General features: G+C 40.2%; 1 protein-coding gene across 1 annotated transcript; it reads left to right on the top strand.

Moving 5' to 3' along the window:
* Positions 1 to 3: 3 nt before the first annotated feature.
* On the top strand, positions 4 to 24,930 carry GPD1L (glycerol-3-phosphate dehydrogenase 1 like). Its single transcript, XM_042043530.1, has 8 exons — positions 4 to 140; positions 4,841 to 5,018; positions 5,755 to 5,895; positions 9,639 to 9,777; positions 10,961 to 11,073; positions 18,349 to 18,582; positions 18,999 to 19,105; positions 21,984 to 24,930. The coding sequence occupies exons 1-8, from the start codon at positions 88 to 90 to the stop codon at positions 22,078 to 22,080; spliced, it is 1,062 nt and encodes a 353-aa protein (XP_041899464.1). The 5' UTR covers positions 4 to 87; the 3' UTR covers positions 22,081 to 24,930.
* The last annotated feature ends 2,798 nt before the right edge of the window (positions 24,931 to 27,728 follow it).

Raw genomic sequence — 27,728 nt, 5'->3', positions numbered from 1 at the left:
CTCTGACGGCGGAGGCGGGAGAGGGGGGCGGTGGCCTCTCGGAGCTCTTCGCCGCGGCCGCTCTGGCGGGGCGCGGGCGGCGCTGCCATGGCGCTCTCCGCTGCCCCTCTCAAGGTCTGCGTCGTGGGCTCGGGCAACTGGTGAGTGCGGCGGCCCTTGGCAGGGCGGGCATCTCGGCGGCCGCCACGGCCCGGCCTTCCCGGAGGCTGTGCCCACCGGGGCCTTGCTGTCCGTTCCCGCCCGGCGCCGTGGCCGCGCTCCCCTCAGGGGTGGCGGCCGTGAGGCCACCTGGTGCTGGCGGTGCAACACGGTGTCGCCGGGCTGTGGCGGGCTCTGGGTCGCGCTTGTTCCGTGCGGGAGGGCTCGTCCTGCCGTGCCGGGGGCTCGTCCTGCCCCCGGCTCCATCGGAGCGGAGGTGCTGCCCTGACATACTCGGAGGAAGAAGCGGCAGAATCGAGCACGCAGTTTTAGTGCTTGTAAACCACCCGCATGTTCTGCGAAGAAGTTGTTCTGGGATATTTTTAACCTGGTATTTGTTGTGTGCTTTGTCCGCTATCAGATGACGTAGACATTAAAGATGCTGTACCTTAAAAAAAATTTTTTTTCAACTACTCCCTGCCTGTAGAGCTTCACTAACAACCTCACTTGTCTACAAAAGTGTTGTTCGGGGTTTTCTGTGTTCCTATGTGCCTATTTTCCAAGACAGTTCAAAGAAGAATTGCGAGACACTAGGTTATTTGAAATACCTTCTTTCCCCCCCGCCCCAGATTGATTATGCTGAGGCCCACTGAGAGCTTGAGACAAGTTTTTATTGCTGTCTCTAGCTCTAGTTTATAATTAGACCTAAATAAACTTGCTTCTTCATCCAGTGAAAGCAATACACTTACTTGATGTCATTCTTCGAGGAGTATCATGTTGATAACCCTTCATCTTCTTTAGTTATTTCTTTGGCTTTACCCATTTTCCTACCGTTCCTGATCACTGTTCTTATGCCACGTCCCTCTTTACAGTGAATAAATTAAGTACAATGTGTTATAGAAATATACCTTCACAGTCTGTCACTTCCAATTACTAATGCTAAGCACACTTTATTTGGGTAACATTGGGTTTTAAGACATTAAACTCAGAGGAGTTCCGTGTAGAACAAGGTACTATGTTTTATTAAAGCAAACTTGCCAGTCTTTTGTCAGGATGATCTTAGACTTGTTGCTCACCCCCTGCCCACTCCATGCAGTTGGCTTTTGCTGCTGTTAAAAATATCAGCAGCTGCCAAGTTTTATTTTTCTTTGTGGTGTCTTCTTGAGGGAATGGCTGATGTTTCAGTGCAGCATCTCTCGCTTTCCTTGCACCAGCTTGTAAGATGAATAGGGAGATACTGTGCATTGCACTATATGTCACAAGGAAATTACGCAGTTAGACCTCATCTTTTAGGAGTGTTGTGGCTGTTGTTCCATACTTGAAATCTAGAAAAAGTTTTAGGAAGTTTGACTGCATTTATATTTAATTCACTGCAAAACACAGAAGCAAAAGGATTTGTAGCTATTGCCTACTAGCAATAACCACATGCAAATATATTTTGTTTTCACCTCACTGGATCAGTTTAATACATAAGAAAAGCTGCCTAATAGGATGAGTTGGTGGCAAAATGCCCTTATCTCCTATGCTGAGAGAAAGAAAAACGCTGATGCCTGGTAGTAGCATTCTCTCTTTCTTTTGGGGATAAATGTATTTAAATAACTTATGGCTTCATCGTATGTAATGGCAGGGTTTTTTGTGTCAGGAAAGCAGAAACCAAAGTAACCAAAAATTGAAAATAGTAATTCTTGGAGAGGTAGGTGATTTCTTCCTCAAAATCCATGGGATGACAGACACCAAACCCTGACTGCAAAGAGCACTGTGATTCAGTAATATGTGTAACCATCAAACTAAATTGGACCAAATTTGTGTACCATGTAAGTGCCTTTTATGAACTGGTGCCTGCGGTCCTAAAATATTTAATTAAAGTTTTAGTATTTAGTGCATTAAAGCAGGTAACTAGAAAGAAATGGAAGCATTTATAAACATCTGATCATTGATGTTTGGGGATTATATATTTTATAAACATCTGATCATTGATGTTTGGGGATTATATATTTTTGAAGCCCGAATTATAGGAGTGTGTGATTGGTGGTGCCTAAATTGTAAGCATGTAAGTAGTTGATCTGAGTGGGGTTCGGCATTTGAGCAGTTTAGAGACAGTGGATCTTGGGGTTCTGTGTGAGATGATTCCATCAGACAAGTCTTTAACCTATATCTGGGATGAAAAAACCCTAAAGGAGCTTGGCAGGACAGTAGCTTTGGAAGGGTTAATCCAGTCACCGTGGTTGATTAACTACTTCCAATCAGACTTGTTTGGTTGGTTTGCTACCGGAAGGTCACCTTAACAATGAAGTTGACTTGGCAGGGGTCACTTGACACCTGATGGAAGATCATGGGACAGGACAGATGGCTCAGCACGGAAGGGCAGGAGCTGTGGTGTCTGCCGGCCTTGCCCTTTTAGGGTTGCTCAGCTGGTGGATAAGTGATTGTGTTAGAATCTTTTAACAGAGGGCATAAAGTAAGCTGTCTGGGATGTGGAGAGAGTACACCTTGGGAGTATGCCTTGAAGCCCTGGGATTCCGGGACAATGCCCAGAGTCATTTAAAGCACTACAAGCTCTGCCTTAATCCTGTACTGTAGCCTGTTCTTCTGATAACACTTCCACGGCAGGTTAATGAGGTGTGCACAGCCAGAATTTATCCCTCCCTGTTTTCTTGGGACCAGTTGTTAATTAACCTGATTGCCAAACTTGAACAGAAACTGTAAAATTTGGGAAGAGATGGGAAGTTACTGGGCAGAGGTGTTTATGCAGCTAGGAACTTGCAGAAAACTGGGAGGAACTGTGGCTTAACTGAGGTGATTTTACAGGGACAGTGGTAGAGCTAGATAATTATATCATTTGCACTTGCATATTGTGACCTCCATTGCTGCTGTTATCAGGGCAAGTTAAGGAGTTTTTTGACTTTGTGCTTTAGTTAAAAAGTGATGAAGGGAAAGCAGACCGACTGTGAAATGGTCCAAATGAGTGGTTGCAACATCATGGGAAATGAGAAACCGGAGAAGCCAGTCAGGAGAACCTTCTTGAATTAAGAAACTAATCTTCACTTTTTTTAATACTGCATTCAAAGGGTGGGGAAAAAAAAAAGACAGCTCAGGCATTTAAGTGTTAAATAGTAATGCAATTAATGTCGCGCTTAAGTAGTCCACACTGCCAGACTTTTTGCTGGCAGACTGAAAATCCCAGTCAGAGAGTTGCTGAATCAGTTATTTCTGTCTTGCTCTGTTACCAGCAAGCACAGAGAATGTGTAGTGAAGTTCAAACCCGAAGGCAGTGGATTTGCCAGGATCCCAACTTTGTATATAAATCTGTAGGAGTAAAAATGCTTTTGTTCAAGGAGCGCAGAGCACTGTCTGAGGAAGACGTACCCGTGTTGTGTTGAATGTGAGGTCTGCTGGTTGTACGGGTCTGTCATTTGGAGGCTGAGCTGGTGAGCTGTATACCAGTGCAACAGAAACCATGCTGTATGAGCTTGATAAAAGATGGCTTGCAATTGTCTTCTGTATCACCTCCTGAACCCAGGGGCATTTTTAGTGTGTGAAGTGCTATTAGAGAAGTAAATCCCAGTCTTTTAAGACATACAGTTTTATGGTGTCACTATAAAAGGTCTGCTTAGGATACTAAATTTTTTTCTGCCGCTACTTAGAAAGTGATCTTAGCCATGTGCTAGCACACATCTTTAATACAGCGCAATGAGTTGTGCCATATCAAAAGCTGTTGAAGTAGAATGAATCCATTTTGTTTAGTTGCCAGCTATGGGTTTATTACAAGCAATGTCCGATATAAATTTAGGGGCTTGTGTGTGTGTAACTAGATTGGAAAAGTCAGTGTTCTTACCTCCTAGTAAAGTGTGCAGTTTACACACACACACACACACACGTAAGCCTCAGATCAATGACTCTGTATTTTTATCGCATCTCTTAAGATTTTTTTGTATCTCCTTAGTAGGTTATCACTAATTATGAACCTACCTTCTACCTCATGAAAGGAACTTAGGTTAACAGGTTTAATAGAATGATGAAAGGGAAGATTGTGTTTGTTCCTCCTCTCATAATTGTGATTAATTTCATTATTGCTTAGAGTTTTGGGAAGTAAAATTGATCACCATAATATAGATCTCACTGTATGCTGTTCTTGGGGAGAATATGAGGGTAACAGTAATGGACTTGTCTGCCTGCAATTTCAGAGAATGCTGTTGCAATAATTAAGTTCTGTGAGGTTGGCTGCACAACCATAAAGCTTATAACTTCTGCAACATATAAAAAATTATTCTTGGCTTTCAATGGCTATCAGTATTGTGCAACAACTGATGAGTCAGTCATCTTAGAAAAGAAGCTTCCCATCTCTTAAAGGTGAAAATGACAATTTGAGCAAGTTTAGTATGTCACTTTTACCTCAGCTTTGAAGATACAATTTGATTTGGGGAAATACAGGAACCTAAACTCTCAGTGGATAGCCAATAAGAAAACAAAATAAATTAGGACGTTTCAGTAAATGCTTCAGTCCAACCTACTCTAGCTGTAGTTGAGAGAAAGCAGCAGGTGTGAATGACTAGTGTATTTTTCCACTTATTTTACTATATCAAAATGCTGTATGGTAACAGGTCAGATAATCTGTGAATTTGTAATTGTTTTAAAGACAATCTCTTTTTTTGTACAGCAAAACCATAATTTTTTAAGACTATTTTTGTTTTCTTTTGTGCAGGGGTTCTGCAGTTGCCAAAATAATAGGTAATAATGTAAAAAAATTGCAGAAGTTTGCTTCCACAGTGAAGATGTGGGTCTTCGAGGAGAATATTAATGGGAGAAAACTGACAGATATCATAAATCATGAACATGAAAATGTAAAGTATCTCCCTGGATACAAGCTGCCAGATAATGTGGTAAGGCTCAGAAGCTAAATTATAGTTATGGAGTAGAGGGAACATTGCTTGTGCTGTAAATGGAGCTAGAAATTTGTTTTGTTAACACCTCTAGGGTTTGTAATATTTCAGACTATGCTATTCTACTGATGACATCAGAGATTCAAACAAGTAAAATTATGTAATTATGTAGTTAAGTAAATCCAATGCACTCTTTCTTTTTTGGTCTTGCTGTTGTCTTTATGTTACTTCAATTTCTGTATAAGAAAGCAAATGTGAAAACAAGAGCAAGATTAATAGCTTTGCCTATACTCATCAAAAATAAAATTGGCCTCAACTTTGGATTTGAGCTGTTGGTCTAGGAAGTTTATGCTACTGTTTCTTTTCAGTGATGAAACTGATGAAACTACGTTTGTAGCATTCAGCATAAAACCAAACTACTGGTGTTCAAGATCAAACTGGGGAGGTTCAGGTTGGACATTAGGAGGAATTTCTTCACAGAAAGAGTGGCTAAACATTAGAATGGGGTGCCCAGGGAAGTGGTGGAGTCACCATCCCTGGAGGTGTTTAAGGAAAGACTGGATATGGCACTCAGTGCCGTGGTCTAGTGGACCGGGTGGTGTTCGGTCACAGGTTGGACTCAATGATCTCAGATTCAGATTGATTCTGTGATTCTGCTTTTACTTTATCAGATAACACTTGTGCGTAGTGTTAATTTTGAAAAGTTATGCAGCCTTTCTTTCCCATAACTACACAGGTTGCTATCCCAAACCTTAAGGAAGCGGTACAGGATGCAGACTTGCTGGTTTTTGTTATTCCTCATCAGTTCATTCATAAAGTCTGCGATGAAATCACAGGACGAGTACCCAGGAAAGCGCTCGGCATAACTCTCATAAAGGTATAATAAACACTGTGCGCTAATAACCGAGAATGTGTCGTGGAATCTTCTAAGACAAGGTGACTTGATATTTTGATATGAAAAGTCTCCGTGCATTATTCACTTGATTGGTCCATTAAACCTTTCTAGGTGTAAAATTAGAATTTGTCTCGGTCATTAGTGGATTGTTGTGCAGTGCTTGCAGGAAGAGGAAAATGGGGCTCTTCACAAGACTTTCAGAAAGAAAAAGGGAGTCAATATGTTTTGCACCACTAAACTTTCCAGGCTTTTATTTGTTGTTTCCAAAAGCATCATTAGATGAAGAACAGAGCACAAGCATAATGCTTTGATTGTTAATGCACATCCCACATGCTGAGTTGATAGTTTCAAGAACTGCTGAGAGAATTTCATGTGACTGAGAGGATAGTGTTCTTGTTCATGTCAAATACTATGTTGCAACAGAGAGTCTGTTCAGCATTGCCCGGACAGTTTGAGCATAGGAAATAGGAGAGGGCAGAAGTGCAGGAGGCATTTCGTTGGAGTGTTTGTAATTTTGCTGGCAGGAAAATTTAAAATTGTGGATTAGTTTATTCTTTGGATTGGTTTTGGGTGGGTGGGCTTTTTTCCTCTGTATGTTTAGCTGGCAATAATGAGCTATTCCCATAAGGTTTGGAAGATTCTGGTTTGTTGTTGCTTTGTAGGCCATTTTCTCAGCACATATTCCTTTGTTTCCTGTCATTTCTGGAAAATGATACATTTATGGAACTGTGCTCAAAAAAGAACAAAAAAACCCTATCACTGCTTACTGCAAGCATGTCTCTTTAGTTTGGCTAACAAAACCCATCAAATCTATTGTTTTGTCAGTGCTGACCTGGTGTATTGCTGAGATGTATGAAAAAGTAATGCTTCCAAAATGTTCTTGCTGCAATTTGTAGAAAAACTCCTCATGTTGTAGAAGGGTAAAATAAGGCACTGTTAAAAGTGCTCAAGATAAACTTTATTCTCCTTTAATTTGCTAAATGTGATTTATATTCTCTTAGTGACAGGAATAACTAATGAAATTGGTGGACTGAATGAGGATTTATGTCAGCATATGTGAAGTCAGGGTCCTGGGCCTGTATTCCCTTGGAATCACTGTTCTGGGTACTAATTACCTGTGCTCTAATGGAGTGTTGATTAATGGCTATATTTAACAAAGAAAAAAAAAGGGGGGGAGGGGGAGAGGGGAATTAAATACTTACCTTTAAAAAAAAAAAAAGCTGAACTCCAAACAAACAAAAACCCTAGCAAAACAAAAGGCCGTGTTTAGTATAGTGGTGGAAGTGAAATTGTGGCATTTGCCATGCAGTGCAGAGTTGGTTACTATGCAGCTTCCCACTGTCACGTTGCAACACTGCATCCATAGGCAGCCATTCCAATGAAGTGCTGTGAGGCCCCTTAATATTTTGCGGGAGAATGCAAAGTACATGTCAGTTTTTATGAAAAGGCATAGCTGTGCATCATTAAAAGTACCATTTGAGAAGAAAGGGTAGAGATTTAACACAACAATGAAACTTAAGTAGTAGAGGCAGGAATGCATTCTTTCCTCTACTTTTGCATATTCTTTAGGCATGCTGTTTTCATCAGTGTCATAGTTTTTGGGTCTCATGCTCAATGCTAATGCTGTTAAAGTGGTTTGTGTTAACTTTGGTGGTTAAAGTGCAGTTCTGCTCTGAAAAATATAATTCGTGGGACATTTAGTTCCTGTGCTTTCTAAATTACTTGTCAAGTTAGCAGTGTGTCATCTTTTAGTCTTTTTTCTTGTTTTTTTTTTGTTTCTGACAGTCTAATCTTCAAGCAGAGCCTAAGGTCTGACAATAAAACTGAGTTTTTGGGAAATAAAGGCATTTGTATGCTGGTTAATATGCATTTCCATTGAAACATTTGCATCTGTGTTGCTTTACATTAGCTCTGTGCTTATGAAAACCTAACAAGTGACTGTGTGGCTGTGGGGGGAAGAATCATATAAAACTTAGAGTGCAGTACAGCAGTGAGCACAGGAAGCAGGGTAGCTGAAAGTCATTCAAAATACTCTTCAGGCAACCTCTACATCAGTCTCATTTTCATTTCCCTATTACAGGCCCCAGGGATTGCTCTGACAGGCATGTTAGGCTGCAAGCGATAAGGTCACAGAATTGGACTTGCATTGCCTGCAGACCATTGCTGCCCAGTGAAAATGCCAATGCTGTAGCCTTGGTTTTGCAGGGAAGAAGGGGTGTTTGGTTTTTATTCTGTCATTCAGTATTGGATTTAACTCTACAAGAAGCAGGTACAGCTCTGTGTGACTTGTGTCAGGAGTTGCATCTGTTTCACAGTGGAGCAGAATCTGGCACCTAAGCCTTTCTGGTCTCCTTTCACTTGCATGAATAATTATTGTGCAGGTATTCACATTTTTGGAGTTGTTCCCAATGTGTGCATGCTTTTCGGTTTATTATTTGCCTGCTTAGGAAGAGGGGCCTTACAGTTATTTTGTGGGGACATTTTTGACACTATGAGGGAAAAATACAACATGTATTGTGTGCTTGCTTTCAGGTTGGTTCTGTATGGCTTATTAAAGATGAGAAAGCAGAGCTGTGCATTAAGCGATACCAATTGAAAAATAATGCAGAAATGCAAGCACTAGTTTAGTTGGCAGGTTTTATACCGGCATTTCTGCATGTCTCTTGATTGCACCATGTTATTTAAGGAGCAGCGCCTTTAACCTGTGGAAGCGCAAATTACTGCCTGCCTGAAATGTCACTACTGGCAGCATACAAGTGTGTATGTATATGTATATCTGGAAGTAATAGAGAAACTCACTTTTTGCCTATAAATCATAATTCAAAATTACCAATTCCCAAAAGTATCAAATCCTCAACATTAAAAAAGAGTGATATACCGTGGGAAAGAATGACTATTTCAATAGCTGGTCTGCCATTACCCCCGTAATAAAAGCTCAAAAGAATTCTGCATTTAGCAGGCTGGGAGAAAAGGATTTTATGGGAAGAAAGTGGTCTCATTTGCAGTTCTAGTTCAGGCAATTCAGGGTACCAGACTCTTCTTGTCTGCAGCATCAGTATGTGGGGTGATCTTTTCTAAGGCCCTATTTCTGCCCCTTTTTCACATTTTGTAAAGAGCGCATTATAAATACAGATTTAAAATATCCTTAGAAGTTAAATTATTCTCAGTTGTCCAGCTTTCTACTTATCTGTGAATGGCTGTTCTGTTTGTATTTCTACTAGTAAGCTGTTGTTGGTGTTATACACTGGGGAATCTGACTCTGATATTTCAGTTCAGATATCTCTTCACAAAGCAAATTATTCAGATGCCATTTTGTGAGTTTTAGTGCAATTTCAAATCCAAGCTCAGGTTTAGTTCACAACTGATGGATTGGTTATGCTTCACTGATTAAGGATACACTGATTATAAGCACCTGATTTTTGAACTAACAAAGCAGAATGCTCAGCACTTCTTAGAATCAGGTCTTTGAGGATGGAATAACAACTGTTTTCATCATCTAGAGTTTAGTCCTAAATCTTAAGGTGCTACCTCTTATGATTCTAAGAAATCTTGGAGAGGTCAAAATAGGACAAGTATCCATGGTAGTACGTCTGTCATCTTTAGTCTCTGTCTGAATAGTGCTTGTTTCACTTCTCATCTGTGGACAAGACTAATTGTGTTCTGCTTGCATCTCTACTGTGCCTAATGAATGACTTTTTAGTAATTCCATTTAATGTTGGCTGCAGGGAATAGATGAAGGCCCGGAGGGACTCAAACTGATCTCTGACATTATTCGAGAGAAGATGGGAATAGACATCAGTGTGCTGATGGGAGCTAACATTGCCAGTGAGGTGGCAGCAGAGAAATTCTGTGAAACTACAATAGGTACTGTTCCAAGTTGTAAGAATATTTAACACATGCTCCTGTCCTCACAGGTGCACACCAAATAGCTCAAATTTCACTGTTTTCGACATTAGCTGACTGTTACCAGAAGCTGTTGGTTGAATTTCCTAGAATGTTTACACTTCCAAAAATACTAGGACAATACTGGGAATAGAGGGAGAGACAAGAGCACAATTTTACCTATTCTTACTAGGGTTATAACCTTAGCATGTGAAATACAAGCATGCTTTTTATCACCCTTCGTATAACAAACTGCTTCATTTTATTACTGTGTGTAAGATTTTTCTTGGGTCTGAATGGCTTTATATGGATAAACAGTTATAAATTCTGTATTCCAGCTCAGGTGCTATGGTCAAAGATGGTACCTTCATGCATGTTTGTTTTGGTTTGACTTTTTTGGTGGTTTTTTCAAGGTATCTTGTTTTTATTTCTCAAAATATTTCGTTCCCACAAAAGCTAGAAAATGTTTTGGTTCTGTGTTGATCTCTGCACACCTTTGCAGCGTGTAGATGTGCCTAGTCTTGGATTTTACAGTTTCTAGAAAGGCATGTGTGTGTGTATATGCATACAGGTACTCATACTTTATAGCACAGAGTTTGTGTTATGGGTTTTTTCAGTGTTAATTTTTACAGTTTTGTGCACTGCTAGCTTTGTAACATCTCATTCACAGCTTTTGCATTGAACTTAATTTTGAATGGTTGAACAACATGTTAGTGTTTAGAAACAATTGTCAGGGGCAGCATGCTTGATTAATAAAACAGCTTTGACATACCTTTATCAGTAGGTATTTTTCTGGAATGCAGACTTCGAAATAATTACTAGAATTGCTCCTGCCATATTCTTAATTCATCTCTGTTATTATATTATTAGCTGTTCTTTTTAAAGGGAATGATCAGAAAATGGAGAGTATATAGAGAATTCATGGAATTGTTATTTAGAACCTGTTGCTGAGCAGACAATAAATTATGAAAAAGTCCTGAGTAATTCAGTGCAGAGCTTTTAATGCAATGTCGACATGTGATTGGTCCCTTAGAACAGATATGTTTAGGATTAAGATAGAACAACCTTATCTCTGCTTTTAGGCGTTTTGGCTTGCACAGGAAAGGCTAAATAACATACAAATAAATTATTCATTTTTTTAGCTTCTCTTTCTCTTTCTCAACAGGCTGCAGAATCTTGGAAAATGGCCTTCTCTTCAAAGAACTCCTGCAGACTCCAAACTTCCGAATAACTGTAGTTGACGATGCAGATACAGTTGAGCTGTGTGGTGCTTTGAAGGTAAGATTAACAGGCTGCAGATGGTACACAGATGAAATAGTGATCCTTGTAGAAAAAAAAGAGGTTATTTCCATTTAAAAAAATAAGTTCACTGTATTTTATATAATATATAAAACTGCCACATAACATTTCCTGAAGAATCAGATGGGAAATGAGGGAGCAGCATTTTCTGAGAGCTGGCTTTTAGATCTGTGTCTCACCATCTGCCAGGTTCTCTTTCTACATCTTTCTACATCTTCCACTTAACTTCCACACAGTCATGAAGCAAGTATTGATTTCATCTAAGTGGCTGATACATTTCTAGATCTATTTCAGTTCCCTTTTTTGTTTTTGCAACTGTGTTCACCAAAAGAAAGGGAGAAAGAATTTGGCATTAATGCTTTGTGTCTGTTGACAAAACTATCCCCCTCTTCACTGACTTAAGAAATGTGAGCACTTGTTTTATATTTTGTGGACATGTACTACATAAGGTTTGTGTGAATAACCACATACAGAAATGACCTGAATAGGGAAGAAGTTATTTTGGACAGTTACTCATCCAACATTTTTTTCATAACAAAATTGATGCTGACCGGAAGCAAAGGCTAACTTAAACATTGTTTAATGGCTATTTTTTCAGGTTAATTTACAAGCCATTTGTGAAGGGGAGGCATTAGTTGTTTGGCACCCTAGCAAACAGTACCGTAGTTCACATTATCTGATACCTGCCCACAATCATTTTGATGGGTGTAGTGGTTTAATAATTAATTTGGCTTACTTACTTATTTTTTGTGGTTTGGATAATTATTTTGTCTGCCTTTGGTTTTGCTGTTGAAATTTTGTGTAAACTAAATTAATTGGCTTGCAAAGCTACCACACTAAGCAATGATGTCTCAAGCTAAGGAATTCTGATTCCTGCTTAGTAAAAGTAGATGGATAGCTATAATAGCATATTTTTTGGCATATTAATTTCCTTAATTTCATCCTGACAGCTGTCATACTGGAAGGCCTGAGAAGGAGGAGGTTGTGGGTCTGTGCACTGATGGGATTAGGTGTTTTTATGCAACACGCTTTGGAGTTACTGTATATATAGCAATTTATTGAGATTGTGGAGCTTGTAATTTGTCTCCACTGCCATTGCTTTAAAATGCTCTGGTGATGTGAGAGGTTACCAGAAGTCCCTGTGTATAGACCCATGAAATTAGTCAAAAAATTTTGGAGATTTATTTTTCTTTGAAATCTGCTCAGCAGGATATTTTCTGACTAGCTTAAATTCTTGTCTGATAGAGGAATTCTGTCCCAGGAAATTTTTATTCAGACAAATCTTGTGAAGAGATGAGCATGCCCGTCAAACTGGGCAGGTAGCCAGCAAACACTCAAAATTCCACTGTAAAGGTCTACGTCAGGCAAGATACCAATATTTCTTTGGAAGTGCAGTAGAATTTAAATAGAGTATTGTTCTTGACCTGGAAAGATACTAAGGTGAAACTTCTGGGGTTTTTTTGTAACCTTGCTTTATTACTCTCTTCTGCTACATTATTCATCATGCATCCTGCAGACTGAACTGTCTAGTTGTATTACTAAAAAGCTGTTTATATTCTGTGTGCTCTAGTCATTTGGTTTGGATTGCAGTATATTTTGTTAATTGAGTTGAGATTTCTAAAAAATGCGTGGTATAAGGTCTAACCAGAAAGTTAAATAAGGACAGATTAATTGGTTTAAAAATACTGTGGATTTCTTGCATAATTAAAAGGCAAAACTGGTATAGTTTTATTATATATATATTTTTTTTATATATATATTTTTATATAGAAATGGCATAGATCTGTCATTCTAGTATAGGTGATGTCTTTAAACATACAACTCCGCCTAAATCTAAAAGAAAATATTAATAAAATCGTATCTTTAAAAGTGATTTTACACTTAAAACCCTTTCTAATAATCCTAAATCTTGTGCTGGCAGCATGTAAATAATGTCCTGAGCTGTTTTAAACTCAAAGATTGCAAAATTTTATTAATGCATTGGGAACATGTCTGGCTCTGAAAGAAAATAAAGAAGCTAAAATTAAACCTATGGATATGGATCAGATTTTATTGCCATAGTGCAAAGCAGAATGCAAAACTCAGATGTGAATAGTGTTTTTTCTTAGAAGCTGTACCTACTTTCTATTAGAATTGTTTGCTAAGGGTATCAACAAGAACTTTACTTTTTTATCATTAGTCTGATAGTATTTGTAATAAAAATTTGAAAAGTAAACATCTTTTCTGTGGAGGGCTGGGAGCCCTTGGAGAAGAGAGGCCTGAGGGCAAGACGATCTTCCCCAGAGATAAGCAACCTTCCTCTGGGTCTTGTCGAGAAAGTGAACCCCCCCCAGCATGCCTTGTTTCTATATGGTAATACCCGTTGGCTAGTTGGTTTCTACCCCACCCCCTGCCTACCCCATATAACCTCTGCCCCCTGGCCCTGATGCAGGGAGCCTTGTCCCTGGCCACCCCTTCACAGGGATTGCTGGACAATGAAGGCTACCTCTGTGGAACTGCTATACAAGGCTCCTGTCTCTCTATTCCCGAGTTCGCCTTGGGTGGTTTCACAAAGGGCTGAATCTCAGGAGCTGGAATCACTTGTAGCAGAGAAATTGCTACCCTTGCTAAAATCACTTGTTGCCCAGGGGAGCCGCCACCCCTCCTGGAAGAGTTGTTCCTTGCAGGACACTCTTTCTGGGAAGGTCGTGGCACACTGGGTTGCCCAACCTCTGGCCTCCTTTGGAAGCCAACACTTTTCATATGGTTTTTTTAGGGTAAAATCTAATGTGTAGCTTCAGTCAGCTGACAGTTTGTTAAACTTGGAAAGTTACTTCATAAAAAAATAGTAAAAATTAGCATTTTTTAACTTCCTGGAAGGAGGAAATTCCAGTTTCAGAAGGTGACAGTGTCATGTTGTGTGGAGACACAGGCAAAAAAGAGAGGCTCTACTCTCTTTCTGTAGCAGTGCCAATTCAAAATGTCAGTAGCAGCACTGCAAACTACAGCAAGGAGGACAAGGGTAAACAGGCAAACATGTCACTCCAGACTGTCTTTTTGAATGTGGATATAGTAAAAGCAATTCCTGTATTGGTATTTAAAGGATGAGATATTTAAAGGATGAGAAACAATACACTATGGAAAACAGGATATTCTCCTAGTTTCTGCATTTTTCTGCAAATAGCAGCTTAGGAAAAGGAGACTTTCCCGGTATGACTGGCATAATGGCCTAAATGTTAAAAGCCTGTACTCTACCTCACTTTTTATTTCTGCAAGCCTTTCTAAACAGGGAAGATTTTCTGTGTGGGTGGTTGCCTAAAGGTTGGGAAAAAATACAGAAGGGTAACAAAGACTGCTCTGAGCACAGCTTTCCCTTACAGTGATAATTACAGGTTTGAAATTTGTTTTTGGAAGCCTATTTGAGTTCAGACTGTAATAATAAGTAGTGCAGCTGAATGATCATAAGAGAACATGTGCTTGATTGCTATTTATATACGGATATATATATGGATATGTACAGAATATCCACTTCATTCACTGTATTTAGATTTGTGACAATGGGCTGGTGGAGATACAGTGAAGTGCAGAAATCAGTGCCATGAAAATGCAATCTCGTGTCAGTTTGGAGACTGGCTGAATAGACAGTGGCAGTGACTTCACAAAATTTGGTGGTACTGAGGAGGAACAGCTTTCTACTGTAACCTGGCTGTTGGAACAAAATGTGCTTGGCATGTTTGTTGGGGTCTCCTCTCCCCTGCCATGGAGCCCTGGGAGAGGGGCCCTGAGGGCACAGACACGGGGTTTCCCTGCCCCTGCTCAGCCTCGTTCCCATGGGTTGGTTTGTGTTCCCTGCGCGGGCAGAAGGACCCTTGGTCCCGTGACTGGAACAGTTCCTCGGCTGAGCCCCGGCCATGCGGCTGGAGAAATAAACATCTCTCTGAAACAGCTAGCAAGCATCTGTCTGTCCATATATATTTCCTTTCCACAGGACGCCTGGTTTGATATATGCGTGTTACAGTATCCGCACTGTAACACATGTTCTTCTTTGTGAGGATTTTTTTTTCTTTTGAGGACTGATGAACATTTCACATTTGTCTGTTGACCTTTTCTAAGGGTTGAGGACAGAAATTAACAAAGTTCAAATTTGGATAGTTGTTTCAAGGTGCCCAGTTGGCTTTATAGGCAGAATGACTCAAGGCCGCCTACAAGTACACCTGCCATTTGCCAGATGATGAATGAGGCTTCCTGGGAAATGCTTAAAGGTTGTGACACCTAAAAATAGCATGTGAAGCTATGCACACATATGGATGTGCTTTTGGATACTGATGGATGTGATACTGCCGAGCAGCATGGACCCAAGGTTATCACTTCGGAGGTGTCCTTACCGCCTGTGCCAGTGTGGTGTTACAAGCAGCACAGACGTAAGGCAAGACTGAGCTGGGGTATGAACCTGGCCACGTCCTTGAGAGGCCATGTAAGCACTGGTAGCTGCAATCTTGGGGGTAAATTGTACCCCACTCACTTACCCAGTGCAGCAGTGCCAGGGGTATTTCTGTTGCTCCAATAACAAACACTGCAAAAGGTACAAGTAGACAATGATATACTGTAGGCCAAATTGTATTGTAAATTATGATCAAGTAGACTGCTTCAAAGTGGAAAGTCAAGCAGACAAAGCTGGAGAGAAGGAGAAGCTTTAGTATGGGAGTGTTCAAGAAGTATATGGAAAAAGCCCAATGGTTGCTCAGTCATGTTACTGTTTTTAGCTGAATGCTAAATGCTTACAGACTTCACATACATGTAAAATCCATTTGAATGGGTTATCCCATCGGAAAACTTCTTAAATATCTGTTTGACTTCCTCTTGCTTTGCCATCAAATGAACAAATATGCTCTGCAAGAGGTATCTGATGAAAATGTACCTTGACTGAATCACCCCAGCCAAGATCTAAGCCAAGATGATTTAAACTACCAGCTTTATGAGATGACTGTCTTGGGCTGCTTCAGGTCTGATGTTGGGATATCTGTCTGCAATTTTTAGGGTCACCTTTACACCTCAGCTAGCTGCTGAAAAAGCAGTGACTGATCCTCTGGCTTCATTTGATTCAGAGTCACCTAGCCATGACTGGCCACACAGCTCTGCAGCTGCCTGGCATTTGTGGTTCTTACAGTCCAAAACCCAAAACCAAACCAGCTGTTAATCAGCTGGTTGCTTTCATTAACAACTTCTGATTGTTGTTCTTTCTTCATCAATAGCTAAAGTTGATTTGGACAATCTTTTAATTTTGTATTTTTCCCTACATGAGGTGCTACACTGGCTGCCATAATGTTGGTTCTCTTGCACTTTCTGTTGAGGTCACTACTGTTGCTGTCGCATGCAGAAAGATATTAGCATTCATTACTTCCTTGTTTGCTTTATCAATATGTCAGAATGCCATCTTTTTTTGGAGGGTTTCGTTAGGGTTTGTTGTGTTAGTTGGGTTTTTTTGGTAGGGTCAGTGGAGCCGTGGCTAGTCTCTGCTCTGACTCCCAAGCCAGAAAATAGTTTCTGTAGTCACTTCGCTCAAATGTGTCTCATCAAACGTCTATGTTCCTTAACCAAAGAAGGGACCATATAGCTGAATGTTCATGAAGAAACAGCACATTCTTTGTAGAAGGCTGTCACCAGGTCTAAGGAAAAAAACAAACATTTTTTTTGCTAAGGGAGGTCTTCCTGTGTCATGAACCTTCTGGGAATCCTTGATTAACTATTACTGTTATAGAAAGTCTGCATACTTAAAGGGCTGGATACTACTGCCTTGGCTGAATTTGGTCCCTTAGCATGTCATCACAGAAGTCAATAAATGTTTTTTAGACGTACTATTGCCTTAATCTTAAAGAAAATCTGGATAAAAGGACTATAGGATGTCAGTCTAACTTCACGGCTACCTCAGAGCAGGAATAACTCAATCTAGCTAAAATCTTGTTTGGGTGTAGTGCAACCTGTTTATTCTTAAAGATGGTCAATAGGAGTAGCTCCACAGCCTCAGGGGCAACTTGTGTTAGAGCTTTAACTATGCTTTTATCCTTGGAAATACTAATGTAAGACTTGCCTTTTTTTTTTTAAGGTTGTTCCATAAACATTGTTGTGGTTTGACACTGGCCTAATGCCAGGCACCCATAAGAGTCACTCACTCACCCTCCCCTGCCACTGCTGGGCAGAGGAGAGAAAGAGAAAAATAATTAACAAACACTTCATGAGTTAAGGACCAGGAGAGAACACTTAAAGGGCAAAACAGGCTTAACTTAAAAAGTGAATTTATTACTAACAGAGTCAGAGGAGGATAATGAGAAGTAAAATAAGCCCTTAAAAAACCTTTTCCCCCAGCTCCTCCCTCCTTCCCACTGACAGCACAGGAGACAGGGCGTGGGGGTTTGGTCAGTCCATCACCGAGATTTCCTTCCGCTGCTCAAGGACAGGAGTCCTTCCCCTGTGAGGCCGTGGGTCCCTCCCACGGGGGACAGTTCTCCTGAACTTCCCTGGCGTGGGTCCACTCTCAGGAGCAGCAGCCCCACCACCCCTGCTGCAGCGTGAGCCCCTCCCACGGGCACACAGCCCTCCCAAAACTGCTGTGCCGGGGCTCTCTCTTTCCACGGGGTGCAGCCCTCCAAGGACAGGCTGCTCCAGCCTGGAAGCGGGGCCCTCTCTCCCCACTGGGTCTCCCACTGGGTCACAGCCTCCTCTGGCATGGGCACCTCCCCCACGGGCTGTGGGTGGATCTCTGCATCCCCTGTGGATCCCCACGTGCTGCAGGGGCACAGCTGCTTCATCATGGTCTGCACCACGGCCTGCAGAGGAACCTCGGCTCTGGCACCTGGAGCACCTCCTGCCCCTCCTTCTTCACTGACCTTGGTGTCACCATGTTGTTTTCCCTCACCTCCTCCTCTTCTCTGATTAGAAGCAAAATTGTGTGACTTTGTTTTGATTTTCTTCTTAAATATGTCATCACAGAAGTGTTACCAACCTCTCTTATTGGCCCAGTTTTGGCCAGCAGCATGTCCATCTTTCAGAGCCATCAGAGATTGGCTCTGCTGGACATGGTGGAAGTTTCCAAGAGCTTCTCACAGGAGCCATCTCTGCTACCAAAAACCAGGCCGTGCAAAACCAATACAGAAATCAAAATCCCCAAACTGAAATAACCCAAACTAACAACCTAGTCTTTCAGTAGAAAAGTGTTTGCATTTCTTAAGGACATCTGTAAGCAGTAATTAACTCCTTTCCCATTTCTCTTCCTATTAGAATATAGTAGCAGTAGGAGCTGGTTTCTGTGATGGCCTTTGCTATGGTGACAATACCAAAGCTGCTGTTATTCGCCTTGGCCTAATGGAGATGATCGCCTTTGCCAAATTTTTTTGCAAAGGACAGGTTTCTACTGCCACTTTCCTGGAGAGCTGTGGCGTTGCTGATCTCATCACAACATGTTATGGTGGCCGGAATCGACGCGTAGCAGAAGCAGTCGTTAAAACTGGAAAGGTACCTTATTCACTGGGTGAAATCTATTCTTACAAGTACTGCCACTCCTCGTTTGCTGGAGTAATAGTAGAGTTATCTGAGCCATGCTGCTGAGTGAGTGCCCTTCTCTTTCCTCTTGTTTTTTGAGTGTGTTACAAGGCTAGAATGAGTGTAAAGGTGCTAAAACATGGAGGGGAGGGAGTGTGATTTAAAAAAAAAGCTTGAGAGATAAGACATTGGGAGATGCAGATTTAAGAAGAATACTTAAAAACAAGAATATAGGAGAATATTATATATGCTCACTCAAGGTCACTTTTGAAAAAGAAAAGACTCTCAGTAACTTTTATTTTTTTTAATCCAGATGATGTTGTCAGGCTTCTGAAAACTTTATCATAGCTCTCCTTTGCTTTCTTTTTTTTTTTCCCTCTGTTGCTTAGTCTATTGAAGAATTAGAGAAAGAAATGTTGAATGGTCAGAAACTGCAAGGACCACAGACTTCTGCAGAAGTGCATCGCATCTTGAAGCAGAAAGGAATGCTGGACAAGTGAGTAAGAACAGATAAAACAACTTCCACATGCCACTTTTTTATCCCCATAACACCTTCTGCATATTTGGTTTTGATATATTCATAAAGGTAATAGCCAAAAAGAAAATCACTGTAATAACAGTAGATTAAAAGTTAAAATCAGAGAGAGAAGTGAGCAGAACCTCAAAAAAATATTGGTGTAGATAGAGCTATTACTGTTACATGAAATTTGTGAATGTCCTTCTGTTTGCAGAGTGTATTACTGCCTTCTGCTACTACAGAAAAGCACAGCAAGTGTGTTCTAATATGTAAAAAGAAAAAATGCATGAAAGTAGAGCTTCCTAAAGAGACTGTGAAAAATCTCTACATCTCATTTCACTGTAGGAAATTCATTACTTACCTCCAAGGAGAGGAGCTTGGTAATCATCTGAATATAGTGACTGCTTCCACCACATGGATTCTACCTTAGATACTGCAGTTCTCCTTCCTAATGTGACTTCCAGTTTGCTGTAGGCTAGAACCTCCCATCTGCTTCTGTAGGTCAGGGGCTGGTTTTTTGTGGTATGAAAGTAAGCAGATTGTCCTGGCTTGGTTCACTTGTATTTGAGTCAGAACATGAATGATTCCTATAGCCACACACACAGTTATTTCCTTACAAGATTAAGGGATGCATTTATCTCTTCCTGTTTGTAAAAGAGGAAAAATCAGGAATTAAAAAACTGCCAGTCAAAAGACCAAGGCTTGTTACTTTTTTTTTTCAAAAGCATTTTTTAAAGTCTAGTTTTAATGGATCAGCTGCATTAAATGATTAATGTTTTAATATTGTCTTTGGATGTAAGGTCTGTCTCATCTGTGTACAGTATTTAAGCTAACTGTAGAAAAAATTAATTAAAATGTTGGCTTCGTTCTTCGCTGTTTATGATTCCCTAAATGAAACAGGATGTTGTGTTTGAGGGTTGTTTTGTATCATGTTCTATCTTACAACAAATCGAGTGCATTATAGATGTTTGCGGGTTGTGTTTTTATGAAAGACATGAAAACAGTGTTGCTAATTTATTTTTGGTATGCCAACATATAGTGTCAGTTCTTCATAAAAGGTCTCATTCAACAAGACTTTTGAAAGCAACTTTCAAAGTGTTTTTCAAAAACTACTGCTTTAAAACAAAACACAGTGGAGCAGCCATGGTTTCAAAGTGAAGAGGTAAGAGTCTAGTAAGGGTAGAATTTAATATTCTGGTCCTACAAAATGAGTCCCAAGGCTACGTAGAAGTGTGCAAAAGTCAAAGTTCAGCAGAAGAGCCTCGGTAGCAGGGTTGATGCCTATTGATACTCGTGATGAAATTACTTCTTTTCAACAGCTGTAGACTTTGCCCTCTTGATGTGCTCAGGCCTAAGATGCATTTGGAGTTTGCTGGCCCTGAGCCTGCAGCCAGCCTTGGTACAGGTTTATCCATGTGAAGTGTGGCAGACCTGTGCACGGTAATGTTCTCTGAGATAAGCAGCAGGACTTAGGTATCAGGTTGTGGTTTGTAGTATTGGTGCTTCTTCACTGAGAAGTAAGCACCAGTACTGTATCTAAACGTGTGGGAAACTTGCTTTTGCTTCAGAAGGTTTACCTGTTTTGTGGCCACTTCTCACACAGGCATAGCAAATTTTATTAGTGCCTACATGTAAGCTTTTATGGTAACAGCAGATTTAACCCCGCTTCAGCCCAGTACATCATACAAAGTGAGGGATAAGTGAGGTTTGTTAAGGAATGCGGAAGTCATTGTGTAATTTTTTTTTCTGCAGATTTCCTACTAAGGGTTTTGCAATCTAAGCATTGGATTTGAGAGAGCAGCTATGTGGCTATATGATAATTTTTTCCACCAATGAAATAGAAACAGAACTCAAGTCAGTCTAGTTTAGGGCAAGGTACTGATACCAGGGTTACTGCAATGTAATACATGACAGTGGAATGTATAGGCCATCATATATGGTGCTCATATATACTGAACACTGAAATGTGCATTACAGATAAAGCTTTAGAGTGACTGATGGGACAACTTTCTTAGGAGAAAGTCCTAGTCCAGATTCTGAATCACTCAGAAATCAACTATTTCACCATCTCCAATGACTGCTCTTTTTTATTTCCATTGGTCAAAATTCATCAATATAGAAGGCCATGCTGAAATGGCATGTACTTGGTGAACAGATCAGCCCCTAAAATTCACCAGGCTTTGTATGAAAATGGAACTTGTCTGGCTGTTACTGTCTGGGATGGACAGAAAGCAAATACAAACTTCTGTAAGGCATCTTGGCTTTAACAAACCTTCAGGTTATCAGAGAAGCCTGAATAATTTGGAGGTTGTTGGAGACCTGGCCAATTTAAAAAAAAAAAAGAAAGAAAAAAAATGTAGATATGGAATTTTGTATTTCAAAATCCAGGTTTAATTTTGGATTCTTATTAAAAACTTGACCTTCAATGTCTTCTTGGGTCTCTTTCTGTCATATTCTATATTATCAAATTATTGCTCAGAAGTACTGCATAATGGATGTGCCAGTCATCCTTTTTAACCACAGATGGGTACTGCTGTAAGAACAGCCAGGAAAAATGTTTTTAATTTATTTTTTAGATCACTTTATGGTTGTGCCATACATAATGTATGTCTCAGGCTCCATTATAGCTAGCTAGGCTTCTGAGAGCTACTCTATTTCAGAGTGCATGCAGGTTCTGTAGTTATCCCCTGCTTTTCAGCCCAGCATTTGCACCTGACAAATAGAAAAAAGAAATCATTTTTTCCACCTCTTCCTTTTCCCCCCCTCCCTCTCCTCACCCCTTTATCTTTCTTTCATTTAAGAAAATGTTACAGAATAAATTTATGCTGTGTTTGCTTTCCCCACCCTCTTTCCTCAGGTTTCCACTCTTCACGGCTGTGTATCAAATCTGCTATGAAGGGAGGCCTGTCAGAGAGATAATATCCTGCCTTCAAAGCCATCCAGAGCACAAGTAAATTCCATCAGGCTGTTGTACTAATGCAGCTTTTTGCCTTTCGAATTCATGTCTGGGTTCAAGTGGATGTAGCTATCATTAAGCTTTGTTCAAAGCTGCTCCCTAGGTAACAGGAACAACATGAATGTCTCTGAGCAGGTATTGGTGTTTGTTACCCAGCCTGGTTTGACACAGCATGTGGTGTTGGCTTGGTGATTGTCCTTTTACTGGCTAAAATGCAACTCTTTTGAGATACACAGTACAACAGTTGCACACGCAAGTGTACTTTGAGTTTGCTCCTACAACATAAAACACAATGCTTTTTTGTCTCTTATTAAAGCCTAGTCCAAAATCTGCTGGACGCTATGGGAAGAATCCCACTGGTTTTGGTCAGAGACTGAGTCAAGCCTATAACATTGAAATATTAGGAATCTTTCTGTTAGAATTTTTATTCTGTATACACAATTAATTGTTAACATTTTGCATGCTTATGACTATATTAATTTAAGCAATGTTGGTGCAAAACAAATGGTAGCAGTTATTCAGGGGGCTACAGGGATATATCAATGAACTCTAGTGAAGAATATTTTGATTTTTGAAAGTCGTTAAAAATGTCAGGCTACATTGAAACCAATTTCTAAGTGAATTTAAAGTTTTTAATTACACTGTTTTAAAGGGAATAGTCTAGAGGGGGATCGTTACTTCCCCTTCTGGTTTTTAATCCTTGCATTTTTGTATTTCTACATTTCTCCCTTACTGTTCCTAGGTGTTAGGCTCTTCTAGAATCCCATTCCCCAAAGCAAGCCAGAGATGCTGACCTGGGGGTTCTGAACCCTGGAGCCTACAGTTCATTTTATTGTTTTACCTGTGGTTGTTCTTCACTGGTATTGTTGGTTGGGTGGGGAAGAATACCCTTGGGAACTGCTCCAAGTTGTTCTGCTGTGTTTCTAGCTTAGCTGCAAAGTGTTGCACTCCACACAGCTCTCCAAGGAATGTCAGGGGAATTCCCTGGTACAACACACGCTTGTGTCGTCAGAAGGATTGTGTGCCAGTACGATGACTGCATTCATTTCAGTGCCTGCCAGTGACTGGCACGTCCACCAGGCTGTAGTCCTGATCCAGCCTCCCCAGTTCTGGAGTTACTCTTTCACTGGACAAAACTTTTGTGGGTGCTGAATCAAATCCTTTACAACCAATCTCCCAGAAAGCTTCTGAAAGGCATCCATCTCTTTTATTCCCTGGATATCTCAACTAGGTTTTTTTCAGAAACCTTTGCTTTAACAGGGAGGTTAATTTTATTTGTTATTAGAAAATCTGTGATTTTATGGAGTTTAAGGGGTGGGCAGGGATTGGTTTGTTTGGTCTTTTTAGATTTTTTTTAAGATTGATGCAAGAGAAGATAGATAAGAAAAATCTGTTTTGCTTTTCTTGTATACTAAAGTGTGGGAGTTTTTTTGTGAAATATATGCTAGGTATATTAAGAGTGGACTCATTATTCCAACTGGGAGACAAGGGTTGGCATTAGAATTTCTAGAACAAGACTGCCCATCTGCTCTGAATATCCACGCCTAACATCTGAGCAGTATCAGAACTTTTGTTCACTGTTCTCAGTGGTGGTTTTAGACCAGAAATCATGAGCACACACCCATCCTGAAACTTCAGGTTGTCGTTCAAAATCTGATAAAACAAAGAGGATGCCTGGGAATAATCATCATACTTACATAGCCTGGATTACTCTGAAATAGGGAAACATTGGGGCAGCTTTGTGTAGACAGGAAGACCCTTCAGCTCAGGAGTACCATTCTTTGTGTTCCCGTATTGTTTTGCATTAATATTTGGAAGATCTCATGAATGTCCTCAGATATTCAGGGATGAGAAAAAGTTCTTTTGCCTTACTTCTGATTTAGTGCTAAATATAAGAGATCGCCAGAAATTAAATGACATCAGATGTTTGTGATAGTTGGGAACATCACTGGTAGAGCTGACTTGGAGCAAGCACTCTGCTTAGATGTTTAAGAGGATGTTTTAAGGTTGGAAGCACTGTTATGCTAACGCACACATGGAGCATACACTCCTCATTACTGCATAACTTTCAGTGTGTTTGCTTACGCTTTTTGTTCTGTTTTTTTAATACCAAATTGATGGCTTTTCCTTTGTATGTGTACATATACATTATATATAAAATTTTTTTTACATGCAGTATGTAGGACAGTAGCATTTTGTAAGATACATAAAGGGCTATATGAGCTAAATGTGGTAAATTAATATATATTTTTAAGTTATTTCTTTATTATTCCAATACTTCTTTTACCACTGAAACTCCCAAATCATAATTGTTCTTGTTTTGTAGAGAAGCCTATTCTAAGGCAAATCCAGAGAAAAAGTTTTTATTAAATTCTTGCCTCCAGTCTGTTACGATATTCTTGGTTTTTTCAGACAAAAAGTGAGGTTTCAGTAACTAAAATAACTAAAATAGTTTATTAAAATTTTTATTGATGGTTCACCATTTACATTTGCTTTTCAGCGCCGGAGAACACTCAACTTGGCACTAGGTATTTTTCCCCCACTAATACTTACTGCTCATTAAAAGACTGTGGCATGGTACTGAAACTGAAGGATTAGAAGCCTACTCTGCAAATACTCTGTTTTGCCTAGTACTGGGGTAGTCTTACTGAAAACATTAACCCCTGTGTAAGAGGGTCATAAATTTGTAACTAATTCTTGGTTTATGAACTTTAATTACTAAGGAAGGCATTACATTCTAATGATACTTACTCAACTTGCCCTTGTCATATGTACTGATTTTGTTTAGAGATGTTGAATGTATACCTGTTTGAAGAGTTAGTACAAATAAACATTTTTGTCTTGGGAATTGCTTTGGTTTCTGTTGTCTCATTTCACAAGGCTTGCAATTAATATTTTATTCACTTGGGGGAATGTAGGTTTTTCTGGCTGTGGTATGTAATGATAGCAGATATGAGGTTGCCATGAAAGAACATAAATTTTAAAAAGAGCCATTTGGCATCCAGATGTCAGCATTTTCTTTCTTTCCATTAGTGGTACAATTGTGGTGTCTTTGACCTCTGAAAACAGGTTCTTCTCTTCAGTTCCTTCAGTTGCTGTGGGAGCCACTGGAGGGCACTGGTCGGTAAGTGACTGATTCCACCCTCTCTGGAGTTAACTCTTCTGACCATTTCTGAATTTCCCGAGGTTCCTGTATGACTGCACCTGTCTTACAGTGTGTTCTTTGTATTTAGGAGATGGTTATAGTTCAGCACCAAATGCATGTGTTGTAGACCCACTGGAATTGAGGGAAGGAGATTGATATAAAATGCCCAACATATTATTACCTCCACCCAAGGCATAAGACGCTCCCAGTACAGGGCAACAGCCACTACCTCAGCTCCTTGACGATATGGGCAGTGAGATCTTCCAGTATCACTGGGGTTCCTGTATTGTGTACCCACCAATGTTTGTTTCTGTTGGGTGTTGAAGTTGAAAGACCTTGGGAAATAACAAGAGCACATTGTGCTCGGTTTTGTAAGTTTGTACATCAGCCAAAGGGGTGGGAGGTGTCACAGGTGTTTAACCGGGGAAAGGAAGGTCTGCTACTTAGTGTGGGAAACCATACTGCAAAATGAACAGGATTTTCTTGGTGAACGGAATAATGCATTGTCTGCTGGAAGCCTCAGAGCTGTTAATAAAATGAGAGTAATGTCCTAATCCATTATTTACACATAGGGATACTGAGAGGAGTAAAGGCGGTTGCCCAGCAAATCTGTGCCTGGATGCATTTTGTTCCTAATTTTAAGATGGAATTTCGGCCATTAGGTCATTTCTTGAGGTACTTTTACCTCAAAATTATATTTATTGTAAGAGTGCATGAAATCAACCAATAGAATAAATACAAAAGTATTTCAAGCTTACCATCCAAAAGGGCTTAAGTTCTACTTAGCCTGAGTCAACAGCAAAGTAAAAACCATCACAAGAGAATTAGGATGGACACCTTTGTTTTATGTATCTTCTGAAGGGGTGGTGCTTTCTCACTAAATCAGTGCAAACAGGCTGGGTGTCTCTCATTGTCTGACTGCAAATAAGAGCCAGGCTGTACAAGAAACATGGCAGACAAGAAGTCAGTGTCTAATGGCCTGTGCTGATGGTTCTTTATAAAGCTCCCGACCTGGACTTCATTGTAAGCCTAGAGTCATGAGAATGAATTACATAGATTTCACAGCAGTGATATTGGATAATGCTGAAATAAAATGTCCTGGAACACATGGCATGTCATATTATTAGAAAGCGTGAAACTATTTCTGCCTGTCTCCTGGCTGCATGGATTTTTCTCCTGGGACTTGCCATGAGCTGATAGAAATGTGAGCACTAAAAGGTAACACTTCCATTCTGAAAAATGGATGAGAAGAGCATCTGTGTCTTCAATCCCAACATGTGCAAAGGAGAGGTGTTCAGCATTCAGGTTAAATGAACCATGGTTCTCTCTCAATCTGTTCTAACTCAATTTTAGATCCTTGCTTTGGGAAAGGACTTTGAGATGCTCTTGATCTGTCAGTCTAATCCCGCTCTTATGAAAAACAATTGCAGGACAAGATTTTAAGATGAGAACAATAGGGTGACACCTAGCATAATGGTATATGTCAGAGTTCCCCTTGTCTAAACTGAATTTACCTATTATATTTACCTGTTACCTACAGTATCTGCTTTAGATTTAGTGAAAGGTAGTTGTAGGGACAGTGGGAACAATTTGTTGATTATTTCTGTAAGTTACTAGAAACAGTGTGACTTACTGACTGTAAAAGTATGTTCTTCCTGTAACTTCTGCTAAGGAATCAGTGAATGATAAATAAAGTACTGCTCTGAACTGTGTGAGCAGTCCTGATTGTTTACGTGGATGTAGCTTCCAGAGTCTGCTCAGTATAATCCACATTGCATTCTGATGTTAGCGTGGCTGTTTGTTGCTACACTGCATGTTTCCTTTTCTCACATGGATGAGAGGCATTTAGTGTCTTTCACCCTACAGCTTTTCTTCATGCCTGTTCCAGCTTCCTTCTCGTCTTTGTGTAGCTACACCTGTACGTGCTGGTTTGTAATGAACCTTAAGAAGAATTCTTCATATCAGAAGGTGGACATGTGTACATGCTCACACATGCTCATCTACACAGGTAAATCCCTACTTACCTCGCTTTTGAATGTTTGTGCGCACAAATAACCCTCATAAGGTGCTGGGAATTCTGCACAGGATTTTAGCAAGGTCACCAAGAGGATTAATGTTCAGCTGTCTTTGCACTAGCTAATGTCCATCTATGCATTTAAATCTGTCTGGCTGTGAAGCTAGTGCATAGATTTCTTCCAGCCTGTCCCCGGTGCCTGGGATGGCAATAAGTCAGGTTGGGATAATGGAAAACATTGCTACTATTTTAGGAGAACAGTATCGCATCCATGCTGCCAGTCCCTGAAGCTCCGAAATGCCACATTTGTAAAGAATAGTGCATATTTCATGTTCAGGTGAAAATAATAGTGACATTAACTGAACTAGTTTGCCCCTTCTTTCTCAAAATCTAGGTTTATTATAAACCCAGTTCTTGTCATAGGAACATACTTCAGCTCTCAGTGTGATAGATTTTTTCTGGTTTGTGTTTTTGAGGACTTGGTGAG

Source organism: Corvus kubaryi, unplaced genomic scaffold, assembly GCF_017639235.1.
Source record: "Corvus kubaryi isolate FWS band 111438036 unplaced genomic scaffold, C.kubaryi_AGA036_p1.0 37398, whole genome shotgun sequence".
In the NCBI taxonomy this organism is placed as follows: Eukaryota; Metazoa; Chordata; class Aves; order Passeriformes; family Corvidae; genus Corvus; species Corvus kubaryi.
The sequence above is the reverse complement of the archived record's forward strand: the minus strand, read 5'-3'. Positions and strand labels throughout refer to the sequence as shown.